General features: G+C 51.3%; 1 protein-coding gene across 1 annotated transcript in view; it reads right to left on the reverse strand.

The window, feature by feature from the left end:
- Positions 1 to 20803, reverse strand: part of LOC119110141 (melanopsin) — a gene marked incomplete at its 3' end in the record, with an annotated part of 138921 nt that overhangs the window by 101781 nt on the left and 16337 nt on the right. Inside the window, exons 3-4 of the mRNA XM_037233912.1 lie at positions 8516 to 8646; positions 2270 to 2421 (exon numbers count right to left, since the gene is read on the reverse strand). Of these exons, the coding sequence (XP_037089807.1) occupies positions 2270 to 2421; positions 8516 to 8646 (283 nt within the window). The remainder of the gene's footprint in view (positions 1 to 2269; positions 2422 to 8515; positions 8647 to 20803) is intronic.

Below are 20803 nucleotides of genomic sequence, written 5' to 3' on the forward strand. Positions count from 1 at the left end.
CCCTCTCTCTCTCTCTCTCTCTCTCTCCTCTCTCTCTCTCTCTCTCTCTCTCTCTCTCTCTCTCTCCTCTCTCCTCCTCTCTTCTCTCCTCCTCTCTCTCTCTCTCTCTCTCTCGCTCTCTCTTCTCTCTCTCTCTCTCTCTCTCTCTCTCTCTCTCTCCTCTTTCTTCGTTCCATTGTTGTTCCCGCTACGTACACCATTTACCCTCCGTCTCTATAGAGGGTAAATTTTCTGTCTCTCTCTCTCTCTCATCTCTCTCTCTCTCTCTCTCCTCTTTCTTCGTTCCGATCTGTTGGTTCCCGCCCTACCATTTACCTCGTACTCTATAGGGTAAATTTCTGTACCCCTCTATCCTATCCGGAGCCGATCCACTCACCATTTATACTTGCATTGATGCAGAGTAAGAAACGGCCGACAGCAGTTCGTTGTCAGGGTTACGTTTCGCAAAGTTGCATTCACTCCCGCCTGGGGAATCCGGTAGTATTGTCCTGTTTCGTTACGCTCCATTGCGTAACAAAGTCACACATTCATAAATACACCGCACATTTTCCGGGAATGCGGGCTTGTCATAACCGCGCCATAGACAGCACGTGTCGGTTGTTCGCCGACGCATGTGAACCAGCCAAGCCACGGCTAATGTGTTTACCGCCCTTCCAAACGGGCAGCGACCGACTACACACGCCTCGATGTCGGCGAGGCGCTTGCTGGCACGAACAGCAGCGCTGGGGAGTCCGCGGGCGAGGTACACCGCACGGGTGGCCGGTGTGGAGGAGGACCGCTGACACACGACCGGTGGGGAGGAGGACCACTGACATACGGTCGTTGTGGAGGAGGACTGCTGACACACGGCCCGTGTAGAGAAGGACCGCTGACACACGACCGGTGTGGGGGAGGACCGCTGACAGACGGCCCGTATGGAGGAGGACCGCTGACACACGGCCCGTATGGAGGAGGATCGCTGACATACGGTTGTTGTGGAGGAGGACCGCTGACACACGGCAGGTGAGAAAGAGGAGTGCTGACGTACGACCGGTGTGGAGAAGCCCTACAGAAGTAAGCCCTCTGGAGACCAGAGGAATGGTCTGGGAGACGTTCGCTAATGCGTTGCGTGCGATGAGCCATCGTGTTCGAGCTAGAACTGATATTGCCGTTTGGGAAGGGCCGAAAACATTCAGATTGATACGAACGTTGCAAACGTTCTAATCCTAAAACGTGGATCCAAACCCTAAGAACCAGAGTCCAAATTCTAAAAGCCACATAAAATTCTGAAACCTAGCATTCAATGTGTAATTAAACGCTGTAAATGCTAGCCGTCCTCATATGTCCCGCCGATAAAAAATGCATCACTTAAATATTTTGCATCAGACCGAGCCACCCGCTGTGCTTTCCTGACAATCTTTTAACTCGAAATTTCGATGTTAATACTCGAGTGTATTCGAATATCGAATTCCAATCGCAATTTGCCAACCTCATGATCTCACTTTCAGACCGCGTGAATCAGCTCATCTCTCGTCTGCGTCCGCGGATGGCGGGGTTTCCTGTGGCTACATAAGCCGCCAACGTTATATCGATTTCAAGCTCCGGCTCCGGGTTTGACACTCCCGTGAGCTCCGGGAGCTCCAGTTTTGACACTCCCGTGAGCTCCGGAAGCTCCAGTTTTGACACTCCCGTGAGCTCCGGAAGCTCCAGTTTTGACACTCCCGTGAGCTCCGGAAGCTCCAGTTTTGACACTCCCGTGAGCTCCCGAAGCTCCAGTTTTGACGCTCCCGTGAGCTCCCGAAGCTCCAGTTTTGACACTCCCGCCAGCTCCCAAAGCTCCAGTTTTGACACTCCCGTGAGCTCCCGAACCTCTAGTTTTGACGCTCTCGTGAGCTCCCGAACCCACGGCGTGGTCGTGACTTTAGTATCTCTTCTCAAAAGCCTGTTTTTATCATCTCTCTGCTCCCACGCTCCATGTGCGGCACGGCAACATCTCTCAGCGTCAGCCCGCTGGGTTGGCTCCGGTTTACGCAATAGTGTCTCACCATTGGCGCTCTACCGTTTAGGTCACCCTTCTGTACCTCCGCTGGATACGCCCCCCCCCCCCCCCCCCCTCCCACCTCCTCCTCGTTTGCGCCGCTTGAGCGCGCCCCAGCACTGACCCTGCGCGACTTCCGTCTGCTGAATGGCCCGGAGAGTGACCAGCGGTCGCGCCCCAGCACTGACCCTGCGCGACTTCCGTCTACTGAGTGGCCCGGAGAGTGACCAGCGGTCGCGCCCCAGTACTGACCCTGCGCGACTTCCGTCTGCTGAGTGGCCCGGAGAGTGACCAGCGGTCGCGGCCGCGGCGAATCACTAGGCAGCGCTCCAGCGAGATGCAGGCCAGCGTGAGGATGGAGACGAGGCCGCACAGGCCGACGCCAGCCGCGTACAGCTCACAGCCTGAAACGGACCTCGTGCTGTCAGACCGACTGCCACGCGGGCGGTGTCAGGCACACTGCGCCCAACACGAGGCCCGACACCAGACCCAGGCACCGGACTGGGCTCAGCTGACAGCCGACACCTGCCTGACACCAGACCCGGGCATCGTGACACCAGACCCGGGCACCGGACCGGGCTCAGCTCGTAGCCGACACCTGCCTGACACCAGACCCGGGTGTCAGGCTGAGCTCAGCCTGAAACTGGGACCGGGGAGTCCCAGGTGCACTGGCATGTGGGGTGCCAGGTACACTGACAACTGGGGATGACGGGTACACCTACACCTGGAGTGACAGGTACACCGACACCTGGGATGCCAGATATAATGACACCCGGAGTGATGGGTACACTGACACCTGAGGAGACAGGTACACTGGCACCGGGAGTGACAGGTACACCGACACCTGGAAAGCCCGGTAAAATGACACCCGGAGTGACAGGTGCACGGACACTGGGAGTGGCAGGTATACTGACAGCTGGATTGACACGTACACTGACACGAGGAGTGACGGGTACACTGACACCGGGAGTGACACGTACACTGACACGTGGAGTGACGGGTACACTGACACGTGGAGTGACGGGTACACTGACACCAGGGGACGTCGATCGTCAGGCTGAAAGGAGCGAATAAAAGTGTCGTATAGAATGAAACTGAGGCGGTCATTGACTAGCAGAACATGGTGAAGCAAACGCAGACGATCGGGGAACAAATGGCGGCACACTCAGAAGCTACATTTATGGTTGATGACACCCTGTGGCCGTGGGCTGGGACCATGTTCCTTACAGTCTGGAATAAGGATTGTCTACGAGTTCCATAAACATTTGAGCCGAACAAGCACACAAACATGAACATTCCTGGCCCAAACGATGCGTCAAAAACCGACAACCCACGTATGCTGCGCCTGACCCATGGTGTTGCCAGCCAGGACCAAAGGAATTGTAAAAGTTTGGTCACAAACACAATGACAAAGCAAAGTAGTTATCATTAGCTTGCGACATGAAGCAGGACCAAATCGGTTTTGTTATCTGCATTTATTCAGCATTGCCGAGAAACGTAACACCATAGTGGATGAGTGAAGATAAAATGAGGTAAGGTGTAGATGAACGAAGAGATCATCTACAGCCGACCAAATAATACTATGTCGAAAAGCGCGAAACAACAAATCCATTTCCCCCAATGACCTACACGCACACTACAAGCACCTCTCACGCAAACACACCGCCATAAGGTGCCCGTTTTGGGTCATCGCACACGACACCCTCGCAATTAGCTAATCAATTCCTCATTTAGTTTCCCGCGGCTCAGCACTCCAGCAAAGAGCTCGCATCACTCATGGAATCGTCCCTCAACCTGAAGCATTTAAGGCGATCACGTCCGGTTCCAGTGACAACACCGATGCACTGCACTATCGCCTTCCGGGATCCGACGGAGCAGTATATCCTGGAGAGCAGTCGGGGCTTACTTGGCCAACAAAGCGGAGAGAATGACTTTTACAGCAGGTGCTCGACTTCGCTCTCCGGGATCGCTGCTGGCAATGGAGAAAGATCGCACACTTGTGCAATTTCGTATCTTGGTGTGTTTGGAGACTAAAAACGTAACTGTGTCAAAAATATCGGCCACGTGACACGTATGAGAGTGACACGTATCATACGTGACACAGTGTGACAGGGCGATGCGTGTCGTATGTACGAACCCCTTTTATCATGGTCCTAAATTTCGTGGTCGTCGTGCAAAAGTACACAAGCTCTCTGTTGACACATTTTGAACTTAAACGGCTGCTGCACATATAATACACCAGCAACTGCGGGCTGTACTAACAGGTAAGCGAGGCTAGGACAATAAAAGGCCCAGTTCCCCGCCCATTTCATTAATGTTGTATGTTCATTATCAGCCACGGTTTGCGTCTGAAACAAAAAAGTTAGCGTCCGTCACCCGCACAATAACAGCCAAGTGCAAAGTGAAGCTAAGTTGATACAAATGGCCCAGCCAAATGCTCAATGAAATCAGGCCAAGCTCTGAGGTTTTGAGAAGTTGTTCTTAGTTTTTTCGGCCAGATCAGGCTTCAAACTGTTTAAGTTGCGCATCCCGTTTCACTGATGCCGTATTTCCCAAGGGTTTTCAGTCACTGGTGCTCTTGATACAAAAATAAAAAATATCACTTTTCATGCTTGCATTGTGTTTGGAAGCACGCCATGGTTTTCTAGATGTTTTTTTTAAACTTCAGCTAAAGCGCAAAATTTTGTCGTCAAAATGTTTTGACCCGCAAAAGCCCGTCATATTCGGCCCAAAGCCCGGCCAAAACCCGTGTGCACTTGCGGGCCACATGTTGGCGGGCTAGCGGACTGACAAATTGTGTTCCTAGTTTTGACACGTTTGCGAAATATGGCTTTTTGATGTAATACAGCTAAACGTTACACAAAGCTGTCAAAGAATAAATCCACGAGAAGTGAAATGAAAACGATGGGAATGATGAGTTATTGGCGTGCGGAGGTCAACGAACAAGTTAAACAATACGGGCAAATGAACAGTAAGGCGTGTAGGCATTCCAAACTTGGTTTGACCCAGGCGAAATTGACAGAGTGTCATTGAAATTGCGCAGATGAGTTTCGCGCAGCGTACAAAAACCTGAAAAATTATGCTTATTTTATAACCTAGGAGAGCTGGCCAGACGGATTGCTTACTACCTCCGCATTCAGCGACATATAGAACTCTTCCCATACGTATCTCAATAAGGGCAAGCATTAGGACTATGCTGTCGCTCAAGTCGTTGAGGCGCATTCTAAATACTCCGGGTAGCTATTTCACCACAAATGTGATGATAACCGGGTTCCCTGGACACACACTAACCTTACTTGCAAATTAGTTCAGTACAGTTCTGCGCTGCTGATGTCTATTGGTCTACTGCCTCGATCTCAGCCTTTCATGTCCAGATATCACCCAAATGTTCTCCATACTTTGGAGGCACGTCATACCGCACAAATGGCCCCCTGCCCGTCGCAAAGACACATATTTCAGCCTTTGAATCTCGCCCGAGATGAGACCAGCACCATTGCGGGGACCTGTCCGGCATATCGGCCGGTCGCCTGAGACAGTCCTAGAACTGGCTTCGCGAACCTTCGACAGTCACCAGCACGTTGTCTGACTTTCGAATGAGCCGGAAACATCTGACACCTATAGATTGTCTGGCGTCGGCACCAGGTGGTTAATTGTGCCGGGTAAAAAAGCAAAGCTCACTGTCTGCGGGGTCGGTCAAACTGCAGAGTTTCTGCGCCTTTCATCGCGACCGCGCCATGAAATGCAGGTAGGATGTGTCAGGGCGGTTTATCACACTCATCGCCAGCTTTGTAACACGCTTGTCTTACGAAGAAAGCCTAAATGAAGGACCAGCCTTGAAACGGTAACACATCTACCATTTTTACAAGCATAGTGTGCTCGTCGATTCTGCACTACCCAAAAGAATGGCTAGCGGCCGCGGTCGAAAATTGGCATAATTGGTGTAATTTTTCTAGGCTTGTCGCCAGCTGCAGTCAGGGTTTTCTTCAGAAGGGAGGAGGAGCTCTCGGTGAGTACGGATCTTGTGGTGAAAAGCGAAAAGCCCTGGACCTCATGGGTGGAGGCAAACAACATCCCGCCTCACCCCAGCATCCTTCGGCTGCGGCCTGCATTGCCGAGCTCATGGTCTCAAATTAGCACACGAACGCTAAAGGGGCGACACAGAAACCACGCTCCCATCATGTAGCACCAGTCTGTGGACAGGCAAATCCCATCACAAATTCTATGGCATGTCATTGCCCATACCAGAGAAAAACGGGACTGAACAGGCAGGAAACTTAAACACAACGGCTCTTCAGCAAACAATTACTCTTACTAACCATTATGCCGCGAGCAGAGAGTGGCATTGCTCGGAACGCCTATTATTTACACATAGAAGCTGCATGATAGTGCGCTATCTTTAAATGATACTTCCATCAGGGGGTTACGTCACGCTGCGTTAGTACGGATTCAATGCAGGTGGATATCCACACGACTAATTTATATTAATTTAAGGAAATGTTCCACATTTGAAGATACTGAGGCAAGCAACAGATGTGGTGAAATCATCTGACTTGTGACTATTGGCTTGTTTCGAAGTGTGAAAGATTGCTTTAAACAGCACAATGCCATTGGTTAGTATATACGTTTCTCATGACGGCATCGTTCGATCACGTTAAAGAATGTCTTTATGACACCAGAGTCGCTATGACAGACTGACCATGTCAAATTACCACTGCAGTGGATGGGCTGACTCACTTGTAGTAATTACACTCGCCAAAAGGTGGCACTGTTTGCTGGAGCGTGTTTCCTTAATCTGAATATCATTATATGCTTGTGTTTTGGCCCCTTTTCATGGTGCTCGCGCATCTTTGCTTGTGCTGCTAGATTGTTTATTTGTATTCACAGATTCGGTAGTGGCGTTATTCTTAAGTCATTCGATTCACAAGCCTTTTTCGCCTTATTTTCGTCATAACTCATAACTTATCCAAATTCCTGTAAAATTTAGCACAAAATGTGACTTGCGTTCCAATCTTCTTGCACTTAACGCATTGCATTGGTTGTGGGCCAACTGATGTCTGTTGATGACAGAAATCTTGCTCATCTACGACAGACGCAAGTAATTCGATGATAACATTTGTTGTTACCTTGAGCACTACATGGCCGTTAAAGTGTCAGTACTCGCGTGACGATTTTATGGCGTCATGCATGTCTGGATAACCTTAAAATAGTCTACACAAGCACACGGGCGTCAAGCTCAGAAACAAGAGGGTTTAGGCTTTAAAAAGGGCATGGCTGTGAACTGCACTGAATGACCTTTTAAATGGCTCTCTCAGTTCGAAAGCCTATACAAATGTGAAACACTTCCTTTAATTAAAAACACAGCAGCATTACACCGTCTGAGCTACTATTCTGTTGCATTCGGCCGGATCTGCTTCGACACCGAGTTTGTCAACGTAATCCGAAGTTGCATAACACGCCCAGCCTGGACCCGTGGGCCGTGGTGTAGCTCCTGTGGCGTGCGCCACGCTAATGCATGGCAGCGCGAAAAGCTTATGTTTAGCGAGGGGGGGGGGAGGTTCGTCAGTTATGTAACGGGACCATCGCACGCCGGCAGATTCGAGGATTGATGACCGCGGCGAGTGATAGATGACACGTGCGGTGGGAGGAGAAGGGAGAGAGGGGCGCAGTGAGCGACACACAATGTGACGCAGTATGCAGCGCCACGGCCGAGCGGTGTGGGAAGATGCAGCGGCGGACCGGGGAGTCCCCGGAACGGCGGGGAGGACGACGGCCGCTGATGGGCATTGTGGCAGCAGAGGGAGAGGGTCGTGTGAAAAAAGGGAGAGAGGGACGGTGCAAGAAAGGAGGAAGGTACCGAGAGCGGGAGAGAGAATGGGAGAGAGAGGGAGAGGGAGGGAGGGAGCGAGGGAGGGTTGCAGGCAGGGAGGCAGGCAGAGAGGGAGAGTAGAACAAATAGACCATCCAGAGCTAATGACTCATTACAACCCGGATGGCATAGAAAAATCGTCGTGTTTCTGATGATCCCGTAATGACGTCATCGGCTTTCTTCGGAACGTGGTGCCGTTGGTTCGGAATTGTTCTCGTCAGTGACCAGCTCCGAGGTAAAGGGTCATCGATTGTGTGGTGGAGGGTTGGGCGACTATGGACTGGATTGGGAAGAACAATTCGGGCCAGTGATTTATGTTCACGTGGCATACGGCAACCGCAGAAACAAAGCACCGGGTGCCAGACTTATCGATCCATACAATGGCAAGTACGATGGAGTGGAGTGTACAATGGCAAGTACGATGGAGTGTGGTCTGGGAAAAGGCAAGTCGGTTATGCGTCCAAATTATTGTGTTGAAGCGGGATGATCTGTACGAATAACGTCACGTAACGGCTTCCTGCAACGACTGCTTCCAACAGCTGAACGAAATGCCAATTCAGTGATCACAGCAATTCGACCGGGCATTCGGCTCGGATCAATGTCCTATGATTCCCCAAACACCGTGAACTCACCCAATCTGTGGAAAGACCAGCGGTGCTGGAACGAACTGTAGACCGCCATGAAGTGCAGCACGGAGCATAAGAAGTCACTGGCGGCCATGTTCGTTATGAAGGTCGTCTCCTGACTTCGCAAGCGCAGGTACCTGCAGAGAAGAAGAATGTTATGCCCTGGCCCGTGTTGCAAGCTGGTGCTGTAGTCCCGTGTTTCGAAGTCTTCCAGTGTCTTTGTAAACACCATAAAAAGAGCATCACAACGACACCGAACTGCATACCGCTGGGCATTGTCTGGCCGCTGGGCGTTTCGTGGAATCCACGCAATCCGCTAATTGGAACGCACGTTTGCATTGTGTTCCATTCACGCATGTACTGTTATCACAACGATGGAGTTTTATAATTTTCCGGATTTCACGCACCAACAACGAGCCATGTATACAACTGTTGGCAGCGCGCGTGACAAACTTCAGCAAGGACTGATTTCCATTTCAAATTATCGCGAAATCCCAGGTGTACGTCACCGCGTACGCAACTGCGGCGCCATAAAAAACTTACTACCGATTTCAGCCCCGCAAAGCGTGGCCATTCTGCGCAAACAGCAGAATGTTAAGCTTTCAAGTCACGTGTACATAATAAAACGGCGTGGCCGCCAAACGTATGAAGTTCAACAAGACGCCGCTTGGGGCATGTCTACAACTGCGTACGCCTTGCACCCGAAGGCAGTTCCTCTTCTGTCTCCGAAGGTGGCCGTTGAGTCTGACAACTTCAGACAATCGACAGCACAAGCCAATCGTACACACTTAACCTTCACCACGTGACTAACGACGCCACAGATCGTGCAACCTTTCTTGAAACACCTTCGAAGTTTTCTGACAACTTCGGGGTCTTTGGGCACCCGCACTGTGTTCTTTTGAACAATCTGCACCAACCGCATAGTTGACGCCAGAGACCTGCCAAAATACCTTAACAAAGTTTATGTATTCTATTTAAGTAACACTCACGACAACCTGAACTTTCACACGGATTACATCAACGTAGATAAACTGGTAAGTGGCTACAAGCCCCAAATGCTTCCGCTTTGAAAACTTGAAACTGAAACTTACTCCCGCAAATGGGGTACACCACTGGTTTTACCCGACAGCTACATGCTGACCTAACTTGTTTTAAAGGTTTAGGACGGGTATCTGTCGTTCTTAGGTGGTCGCAGGGTTAAAATACTCGTTTCTTATCAAGCCTTTCAGCTTCGTTCTGAGACGCATTGTTCTTAATGACGCCAGAAATTCGGTCGTTAGGTCCAGTGGGGTACACTCCGGTGTCTTCGGCACTAGCGCTGTTATCGGCCAGAGAAAGTGGTGTCGTCATAACTTTGAGCTCAGTTAAATCCGGCCGTCATGTTAATTACCCCGCGACATCGGAAAAAGTCATTCTGCGCCCTCTGCAGTACTTTACAGTATTCACACTTATGAAGATTGGAAGGGCTTATCATGATGTATCATTTACATTCGTTAACAAACATTTGTTTGTTGTTATACATAATATGGGAACATAACATGGGAATATGGCAACATGTAAAACGACCACAAATGAATGACCTATGTTAGCGACATGGTAACATCTTTAAAAAAACTGAAAATACCAAATCATCAGAGCTGCATCAATCTCTAAGCGCAAGTAACGGCTCTTTATGTCACGGGGTGGGATGCTGCTGGCCCTGTGCCTCGCTCGATATCCGCAGGTGGGCATCGTCTCGCCCACCAACGGCGTTACAATCCCGGGGCCACCACGCCTGTCCGCGGCTACGGGCCGAGCTACGGGTGTCCGTGCGTCACGGAACGTCGTCAATCCGGCGTCACGCTCCTGACGCTGTCATGGCGTCGGATTGCGTCGCAGTTCGGCTCATCCCACGCGGCGAGGAATCCTGGCCCTAGGACGCGGCCCCCTCCTGCCGCTGCCCACCGCCGACGGCCTGCAGGAGCTGCTCTTCGCTTCCGAAGGGCTGTCCTCTTGACACCGGCTCCAGCGGGAGCTGCCACCGACCGGCTGACGGCCACCGGCTGCCAGTCGGCCCGCCCGTCAAACCTCTGACCAAGCCGCTGCCGACTCTCGGCATACATCGCCACTGGTGCGAGTCCCAGCGAGAGAGCACCCGCCACCATGGACATGGACCGCCATGGACTGCCGCACCCGCCACCATGGACCGCCATGGACAAACTGTCTCAGGCGCCATGGTTCGAGCTGCGGCGCCATTATAACCGTCCAACTCCGTATTAGGCCATTCGACGCATACATAAATAGTTCGGCCATGGCCATCAGGGCCATCTGGCCGGTGGGCTGGTTTGAGCTGCTTAAAACGGTGTGGTTTTAACTGAATACCTTTACCTAGCACGGTTTGCAGTGTCAGAGGGACAGGACTTGGCTAGGACTAACTCAGCCTAGATGGCATATCACAGGGCCAGTCACATTGTCTTTTTTCTGGAACACTGGCAGACTGGTAACCTCATCAGGCAGTGTCGCCCTGGGCTACTGCGACGAGTAGGCATGCTGTGATGCTGTCAGACTCGACCATGCATGCTACCAAACAGCCTAAGCTGGTTCGTGATACTGTTCCCGCGAATCAGTTCCAGCAGTTCCTGGTTTCTAGTTCCAGAACGAGAAAAATCCGGTAAACCATGGAACCGGTTTTAAAAATTTCCGAGATCCGTTAAGACCCAGGATAATAGTGTTATACATGACAACTTAATTTTACAAACCTGGCGCCCTACTGATGTGATCGGATATTACCAACAGTGCTTACAATTATTGTTTACATTAACATTTCTACTAACCTGCTTGCCACAACTAGTCCTGCTCTTTGAATTTTGAAGTCAGGTCAGGGACCTCAGAAACAAGGCAAAGCGCGACAAGGCACTCTACATCCACTAAACGCTTTCACATCGGCATGCTCATGCTTGTGGTTATAGAATCTAGTCCCATGCAATCCACCAGTTTTAACTAAAAACGCAACCACCAGCTTGTCGGTTTTGCACGTTTCATATCTGACCTAGACCAGCCTTAGTCCACTATGCATCTGCAGTCCCGCCATGTGCAAACGACAGCTGCAAAATTAATTTGTGGTACAATATCTCTCATACCTGATTCTTACACACTATTTCTTACGGTATTTCTCATATAGCTCCAAAGTATTTCGGCTTCATTTCACATGGCATGCCTGGGGGAGCATAAGCAGCGTTGTTGAATATTCTCACGGGCCTTTTCAGTCTGCGTCAAATAACATGTGCCTACTATTGTTTCAATTCAATTCAAGCATGATCCGTGTCACTTGCAATTTGTTATCGAACTTACTCTGATCCAGAGATAAGTCCCAGATACATGGATCGACCTATCTGTGAAGAGCGCAATTCGTTAGCTAAGTCCCATTTTGTGGTTGCCAAGGATATACCAATAACCGACCAACAGCCGATAGCCGTGCAGCCGACCAATGTGTCAGATCGTTACAAAGGATCGCTCGCTTAAGGTCAGTGACTGGCTTTGTTTTGTCCCCCAGCTATTGTTCTCAGGCGACTCGGCAATAGCCTTTTTGCTATTGTGGCAATGACATCTTTCCGATGACAAGCACGTGCGGTTTTCCAATTATTTGATTCTAATCACGTGACCATTCAGCAGCAGACGACCTCAGAGCGGCTCACCGGCAACGCACTTCGCAAGTGTCGCACATGCGCCACATTTGCCGTAACGGGATAGACGTGGGGACAAGCGCAGCCAAGTTGAAATGCACATACGGAGTGGAAGGGCAAATATTTCAGTTAAGAGCTTAACGGTGTAGGCGCTTGAAAATATTAAATGGGATTAGCTTGGAACACAGCATACTGAGATACTTATGGTCCACGTTAGTGGCGCCTCACCGACGGCCACCCGGTTCAAGTCGAACTTTGAAACTCGTAGAAATATTGCCGCGCACACAGCGAATGACTGCGGAAAGGCTCTCTCGGAAATTGGAGAATCGCAATATCGAGGGGTCATTCGATCTTAAACCGGAAAAATATGACACAATTTTATGAAGCGCAGAAAAACGCCTTGGCGTCCCATACAATGTGTGCACAATTCGAGAATAAATCGAAGGAAGACTTTGAGCCAGTCACGTATCCCCTACCGCATCTCGCCTTTCATCCGGCGGGGCTTGCATGCTGCCAATATCCATATGCTCTCAAGTTGCCTTTGGTTCCATTTTTTCCGTCGTACACAAACGGGTTTTTGATCAGATCCCGTGGCGCAGTTTCGGCGTAGGCCCGGGGCTATACAGGTAATGCCCTTTAAGCCAAGCTCTATTCAATTTTTCTAGCGGAACATTCTGTATCATCATATTGCCTTTCACGGTAAGTTCATAAGCCGCGAGGTACTACCTTTACAAGTCTCCGCTTCGACCAAGGGGAAGATCGTTCACGGAGCATAAAGTTGTGGCAGGACTCATCACAACCCCTCCCATAGGGCACGCGGCCCGTCTCTGACCTCCATCCATCCAGCCGCTCCATCACCATCCCCTGATGGATGATGTTTTTAGCGCCAAATGGCCACAGCAGTTGGCGTGCCCCCAAACGCTAATAACCACCACCATCCGCCTAGCAAAAGCCGATGAGCTTGCTCATGCGACGGCGTTACGCAACGCCTGACGCCTGACGCGTCGCAGAACGCCGCGAGTTCGAAGGAAGCCGCCGCGGGCGGGGATATCGAATTGCTCTTGGTTCGGCATGAATCGATAATGTTTCGTCGCAGCCATCCAGTTAAAGTGGGCGATTTGCGCAAGTTTATAGCATTAGACTGTGTGCCTTACTGACAAATGGAAAAATGGAGACTGATTGTTCCCCGTTATTAAGCGAAGCCAGTATTTTTGCATATCCGTTACGGCCCCAAGCTTCAAAATGAAAACATCGATGTCGAAAACTGGACGACAGCAACTATGAAAATGAATAGAGCCCGTCGTTTCTGGTCCAACGTTCCAAATCAGCGCTACGCGTCAGCAAGATCTAGACGCCTCGTAAACGCCTCGCCAGTCGAACCCGACGTCGGCTTTCGCAGTTTCACACCAAACATCCTCAAACAGCCGGCAAATGGGACCAGCTAAGGACCAAAGTGAAAGACGAGCGTCTCTTTACACCACGCGCGTCATCAATTTGTTTACCACAGCGGGACAGAGTAACTGACAGGCTTCAGTAGAACAAGGTCAAACAGAGGTCAGCCGTCGGCAGCCATCAACAACTGGCGAGGTAGTCCGGGGGCTAGCAGACGCTGGCTGACGAAAATAAGTCGCAGAGGAAATGGTGAGCGAAACAGGTGACGAACGGGATGTTATAAGCCATATATGTCCATCTGCTATATCTGACTGCGGTATAGCGCGATGTCAAATAGAAAGCGATAGATGGTAATTTCGGGCGGTAGGTTTATTCACAATGTTGCTTAAGGATACAAAGCACGGCTGGGGCTCAATGTGGCATGTATCAGAAGTGAAAAGAATTTCGATGATTCAATGAACGACCGGTGCTTGATTATGAGGTGGGAGTTCATATGTGGAGGACAATCGACCTTGAGTGTAGCAGGGGATACCGCTTAAGCGACCATATCAAGCAAGCGTTAGTGTTTATGGATAGCATTCATAATGACTCGGAACATTGTCGTCGTCGTGTTTATATGAACAACACGCCTCGGCCATATCATTTTTCGGCCTTTGGCAGGTGCTATGGGGTCCTGGGAAGAACCAGTTCACAGTTTAGTTGACCACTTTCTTTTCTATCTGCATCCTATATCATCACCTTCTTTTAGCAATTTGGGGCACACGTCATGAATTTGGGCGAAAATGTATTTTTACTCTTCAGAATGCAACCTACATTGCGCTTGCTTTGAACCTGTGGAAAATTGTTTCTCCACTTAATATTGTTCCTTGTTCATATTGACCAAAGCAAGTTGTCTTTTACTTCCCTCAAATGTGCTGTCTAAGCTGTCCCGGTGTGCAAATCTGGAATGTTGGAGTCATCCAAAGAATATACATAAACTGAAACTAACGACGTGGGCATTACGTGCTTCCTCGAACTTGTGAAAGTTCGTGTGGAGCCTTGGGTGACTCAGGTGTACTGTTAGGTGCAGTCACTATTTGTCTGTGGTCTGTGGTCGGCCACTAGCTGCCTATAAACCCACGGAGCGAGCAGCTGAGCACGTCACTGTGACGTCAGTCGGAGTCGCTCCGCCCCGACTGCGCCGCATCACTCGTGACGAGTCATGCACAACTAGTGACTCTCTCACTAGTTGTGCTTAAAGCAGGAGACCGCCTTATAATCCTCGTGACATTGAGAGCAGCCACTAGTGACTCTGGCACTAGTGACTCTGTCACTAGTTGTGCTAAAAGCAGGAGACCGCCTAATAATCCTCGTGACATTGAGAGCAGTCACTAGTGACTCTGTTACTAGTTGTGCGTGAGAACTCTGGAATCATTCTACCCAGACAAAATCATCCAAGATAATGACCATCCTGGGAAACAGGTCATCGAAGCCCAGCCATCTAGTCTGCCGGAAACTGGAATGATGGCTTCTCGGCTTCACCAATGGATTGTAATCAGCAATGTATTTGATGTTTTTTTCGCGAAAGTCATTTGCAGTGCCTTAAATGCATCCCTACATCCGCAATTTCCGGATATTGCAAGGCAGTCTCCTGCTCTCTGATGGGCTTGCGCAGCTCGTCCCGTCCTGTACAATAAAGCAAAGGTCAGTCGATTGACAGACAGCTCGATCAGATCCAAACACGCCTAGCTAAGGTGGCTGGAGATGCACCCTGGTCCGCGCCTGCCTCAGCGAAGCCTCAAACGTCCAGCCGGTTTGCTGTGTCGCTGATAAAAGCAGAAATAATTGGTGCTTTGCACCGCACTAAAATGGCGGTATGACGGAACATGACGTCACGTCTATATTATTCACTGACGTCATATGCCGCCGCCCGCTCCTCAGCCTGGCAGGCAAGCCGGGCCCTGACACAGCTCTTACTCAGCCGGCTGCTCTTGGGCGTCGGCATAACCTGCTGCCTCGGCCAAGTCGGCTCTCTTCCGCTGCTGGTGTCGATGTTTGTGTTTCGTTCACATTTTATCGGGGGAAGGAGTTGGTTGTGAAGTTTTGATCGTTATGCATTGTCCCCTTGGATTACCTTAGTTGCCTTGGATGGCCTTTGCCCTATTGCCTTAGAAAAGTCTGGTTACCTCGTAAAAAGCTCATTTATTCTTGTCACGTTTCAATTTCTCAGGACAAATATCCATAAAACAAAAATATGGGTATCCCCGTGAATTTCGAGCGAGCCCTTGTGGCATCATTTAAGCGACCCGTGGGCCACCAACTCCTGGGGGGAGGGGAGGCGCGCCTTTTGCTGCCCTCCTTGGCTATGTCCTTTTGTGGAGCCAACTTTCAAGAATAAAACCGAAGCTATTTATTGCACCAGTTTGCGGTAAATATTTCAGCATAATTTACGCACTGTAAAGCAATGATTTTCATGCCTAGCATGCGAGCCAGAAAATAGAAAACTGCAACTTGACCTAAACCAGACATAACCTGCGCGTGACCTTGACCTAAACCAGACATAACCTGCGCGTGACCTTGACCTATGGCTCCTGTTAAGATCACGGTGTTGAGCACGCCCTTGACCCAAAGATGTGCTCCTGCATGAGGTGTCCGTTATGAAGCTGAACGATAATGGTACACTAAGCGATCCGAAAGCTTGGGTAAATGTCGTTTGATTTTGTTTCTGATTTGACGACTGTATGCAGAGACACAAAGCGATGGGGGGTACGTTTAACCTGCAAGACGGTGGCGGAGGCGAAATATCGCACGCGGCACCGGGTTAGGTTACAGCCAGCTGAAAAAAACGCAGCGGCTGGCAACCTTAATCAGCGTGGTAGTCAATCACGCGCGCCGGTCGCATGATATGGACTTTGAATCATGAATATCCACGACCATCCTTGACTTACCTTGACTTACCAATTGCTTGAATTGAAAACATGAAGTAACCTCTAGTCTTTCATAAATCTACGTAGCGTGACGTCAACATATGTGCGCGCGTCTGTGTCAATTATTTAACGCATATTACGCCTATTTACGGCAGAAACACTAGAAGCATTCTAAGCACTGAACGTGTCTGTACACCCTTTTTCGAGCACAATGCGATCAGAGTTACACTCATGCTACGATGTGGCATTAACATACCAACATTGCCTTTACCAGCAATGTTCGTCGGGATCATCCGCCTCTGACCACCCACCATCATCCATCTTCCATATCTATAGCTGGCCAGACATCATCCATATTTGGCTAGATATGCCTCGCCCCTTGATTGCTATTCCCGGGTGCGCCTCTTGCGCTTTCAGATCGCCTCCCCCCCCCTCCCCCCCCCCCCTCCCCCCGACGCCGACAGAAAACAGCATGACCCGGGCGTAACGGTCTGATTGCTTTGTGAAAGATTCACCAGAATACCGCGCTATGAGTTGCTTCGGTTGTTCAACGTTTGGCGCTGATGTAATGTCATGCTCAGATGGCGCCAAATGTCAGTCGTTACTGACGAGTGCGTGCAGATGAGATACTTCATCGCACAGGCCGCAGACTACTGACAGGCACTGGCCACTTGACCGCTCACCTGAGGAAGATGTAGAGCACCAGGAAGTTGCCGACGACGCCGGCCGTGCCGACCACGGCCAGGTAGGCACCCATGACGAGATGGGCCCAGTCTGGAATGTCCGTCGTCATCACCCACTGGCCATCCGGCGGCAGGCTGTACGGTGTCAGGTTCAGCATCGTCATGTCTATGGCCGCACCTGTGGCGAAGGGAAGCGGCGCCCCGGTCAGACCGGCGTGGGTGGCGCATAGCTGCACACATGGGGTGTGGTACAGACAATCTGGAACACCACGGGAGGACAGTATGTATGAGACGTAGTTCGTAACAATGCGGGCGACAAGTTTGGTGGGCCCGTGATAATTTTTCAGAAATAGATGGCACACGGAAATAGGTCTGCGAATTTTATGTGATCAACATTTCGCCCGTGAGAAAAGCCCTGCATGGCTTGATGGTGGGGTCTGCGTTTTTTTTTTTGATCAGCTTGACGCTCTTAAGCAAAATTTGTTGTGCCTTGATCACGGATTTCGCACCCAAAGGAAAAATATTATCAAGGCAGCGGTACCACGTCCCTGCGTGCCTCTTGGGATGTGCAAATCGCGAATGAACGAGACAGAACACCACGCGCAGCAACCTGCGTGGTGACGCAGTCATCGGGCTAGCGGTCTGGGTGGTAACTGTTGGCTGGCATGCGCGGGCACCAGCCAGACGGCCCCAGCAACAAAGACCACCAAGTAACCGACGTCCGACGAATGCCTGGGTCAGCAAATCACACCATCACCGAATCTCGTGTTCACGAAGTCCTGCGCGGTCGTCGAGCGGGCACCGCTACCTCTAACATGACAGCGAAGCTGATGCCTGCATGTCGATGCACTCGTTGCAAAGGTGTCACTGCTGAGGTATTTAAAGATGACTATTCCCCTTCACGTACGGTGGGAGCCGAGACCCTTCCAAAGCCGGGTTAAGACTCGGCTCATGGTGACGCATAATCTAAGGAAGGCCAAATTCAGGTTCGAATCAATTTTCGGAATATATATAATAATATAATATAATAATACATTTCGTGAAAGAGTCGCGTGAATCGCCACGAGAAAAAGGCTTGGTGAACTCCACCAGTCATTCTAGCTACTGCACCTATCTTCTGAACTTCTAAACTATACCAGTTATTCTCGCAATTCCACCCAGCAAAAACGATCCGGCCGGAACAGCTTGCTGGAAGAAGTGTTCGCGTGACATTGTCGCCTCATTCGTCGACAAACATACGACATTATCTTGTGTTGTTTTATCCCCATACACCGGCTGTGAAGAATCGCATTGTGCAGCCGCCTTACAAGTGGATGATAACGCCCATCTGATAGGCACTGCAAGTGTTGACCTTATCAGGGAATCATATGCCGCCTTAAAACATTTGGGCATGGCTTTCAAAGATCTGCAGTTCGCGTCTCTGATTAGGTTCACATTTTCATTACCTGCCAGATGAACGACGCGTCTGTCTGCAAAGCGGTTGCATAATGCGGTCGTTCACGGCCGCAGTATGGACATAAAACAACACACGATATATGAGCTTTCAGGCCATAGATCTAAACCACCGTAAGTCCCACATTACCCTGACCTTGGCCTGAGGCTCCGGCAGCGCCAAGCATGCCGGAAAACGCTATTGTGGCACGTGATTTAATTCGGCCGGGACCCCCTGACCTCACCAGTGGCGACGGCCTCCCGGGTGACGAAGCAAGAGGTATATGAAGCAGAATGGGAAATCCGGTCAGATCCTCAGCAGAAGCTCGGTATCCGACGGATCAACCAAGATGTGAGGCGAAGGGTGTCAGAGACCGGAGGGCAGTCTCTCTGTGTGTGTGCCTGGCGGCGAACAAAGGCATCAAATCGCAGATCTACTGGGGGAGGGAGCGAGGTTCGCAGAACTAGATATCTTTTTAAACTTATTGCTTTTAGTTTCCATCAGAAGGCGCCGCCAGCAGTGAGAGGAAAATGACGGGTCCTTCGCAGTGTTCGACCGTTAGACGACATATTTCAGTTTTTCTTTTCTTTTTGGAGCGTGCAGAAAGCGTCACATAACTAGAGGTGTGCAGGTTTGACGACGTCGGATACTAACGAACCTCAGGCATGTAAGCGCCACGGATCACAGTTGTGTCAGGAAGCTCATGGTTTACTTGTTTGCGCCTGAAGCCTTCGTGGCACTTGGCTTCGCGTGCGCCGGTGCATGGCACGCGAATGAGTTCCTGTCGCGTTCAGAAGTGTCAGGCACGCCACCAGACCCGAGCAGATATGGACACGGATTTATTCACCAGGCGGACAGTTCAACGTCCGTAGAATCTCAATTTCTCGACTCATGCCGCGTGTGCACTATTGGTCGGTGTGTGACCGAGCGTGACCAGGCGGGGGCAGGTCCGCCGTGGCAGGCCCGCCGACACTGCTGCCCCTTCGTGGCGGCTGGGCCCGCCCGGCCGGTGCCGCCGGTAAACAGCCGCCCCTTCCCCTCCCTCCCCTCTTCGCATACCGCCGTTGCTACCGAGCTGCCAGAAACTCGAGCCTCGGGCCTCAGTACGCCCAGCGCACGGCGGCGCGTCTAGGCCCCCCTCCCCCCTTCCTCCCACCCTGTCGCCTCGCCACCCCGGTGCATCCCTCCTCGCTTCCTCTGGCCCGTCTCAGTGTGTGCCTCCTGTGCCTCGAACAGGGTGCTGCCATCGACTGCACGGTCGGGAGTCTGCGGGAGCCTCGTGCCATGCCATCGCCCTCTCCACCCGGTCCCGTCCCGCGGCCAGTGCTGACGCACCGGCGCCAGAGGTGGCCCGATGGTGCCTTAGTTCCCCCGTATCCCGTCTCGCCGCAACCCGCCTCAGACTCGGCTCGTCAGACAGTCCGACATGCCTTCTACAGGATCGCTTGAAAACCGGAGGGCTTCGGCGTCAATTGCTACAGCAACCGCCCGGAGAACCACCGCCAAGCTCCTAGGCACAGTGGCTGCGCTGTGCGCCCGCGCATGCCATGGAATCCTGGGGTGCATGCCCTGGATCTGGGATGCATCGCCCGGGATCTGGGATGCATTGCCCTGGGATCGGGATGCATGCCCTGGGATCTGGGATGCATGCCCTGGGATCTGGGATGCATGCCCTGGGATCTGGGATGCATGCCCTGGGATCTGGGTACATGCCCCGGGATGTGGGGTGCACGCTCTGGGATATGGGAGTGCACGCTCTGGGATATGGGGTGCATGTCCTGGGATCTGGGGTGCATGCACCGGATCTGAAGTACATGCCTTGGGGAGTTGGGATGCACCGCCAGCCTCATTTTGTTGCGACCCCCGTGTTTAAGTATGGGGATTTACGGAGACTGGATGGAACCAATCAGTTGTGTTAAGAATATGCAACAAATTGAAAAAACATTTACAGAATTGTCGCATCTGGAGCAGTGCAGCATGTTTGACGTCAGCCGTCTGTCTTGTTAGGGTGCTGGTGCACCACTGGTGTTTGGTCTGGCTGCGAGTCTAGCCCGCATCGACCGGTCTACAGCCGTCTGTCTTGTTAGGGTGCTGGTGCACCACTGGTGTTTGGTCTGGGCTGGCGAGTCTAGCCCGCATCGACCGGTCTACAGCCGTCCGTCTTGTTAGGGTGCTGGTGCACCACTGGTGTTTGGTCTGGCTGCGAGTCTAGCCCGCAT

Source organism: Pollicipes pollicipes, unplaced genomic scaffold, assembly GCF_011947565.3.
Source record: "Pollicipes pollicipes isolate AB1234 unplaced genomic scaffold, Ppol_2.1 Scaffold_1600;HRSCAF=1878_pilon_pilon_pilon, whole genome shotgun sequence".
Taxonomy (NCBI): domain Eukaryota; kingdom Metazoa; phylum Arthropoda; class Thecostraca; order Pollicipedomorpha; family Pollicipedidae; genus Pollicipes; species Pollicipes pollicipes.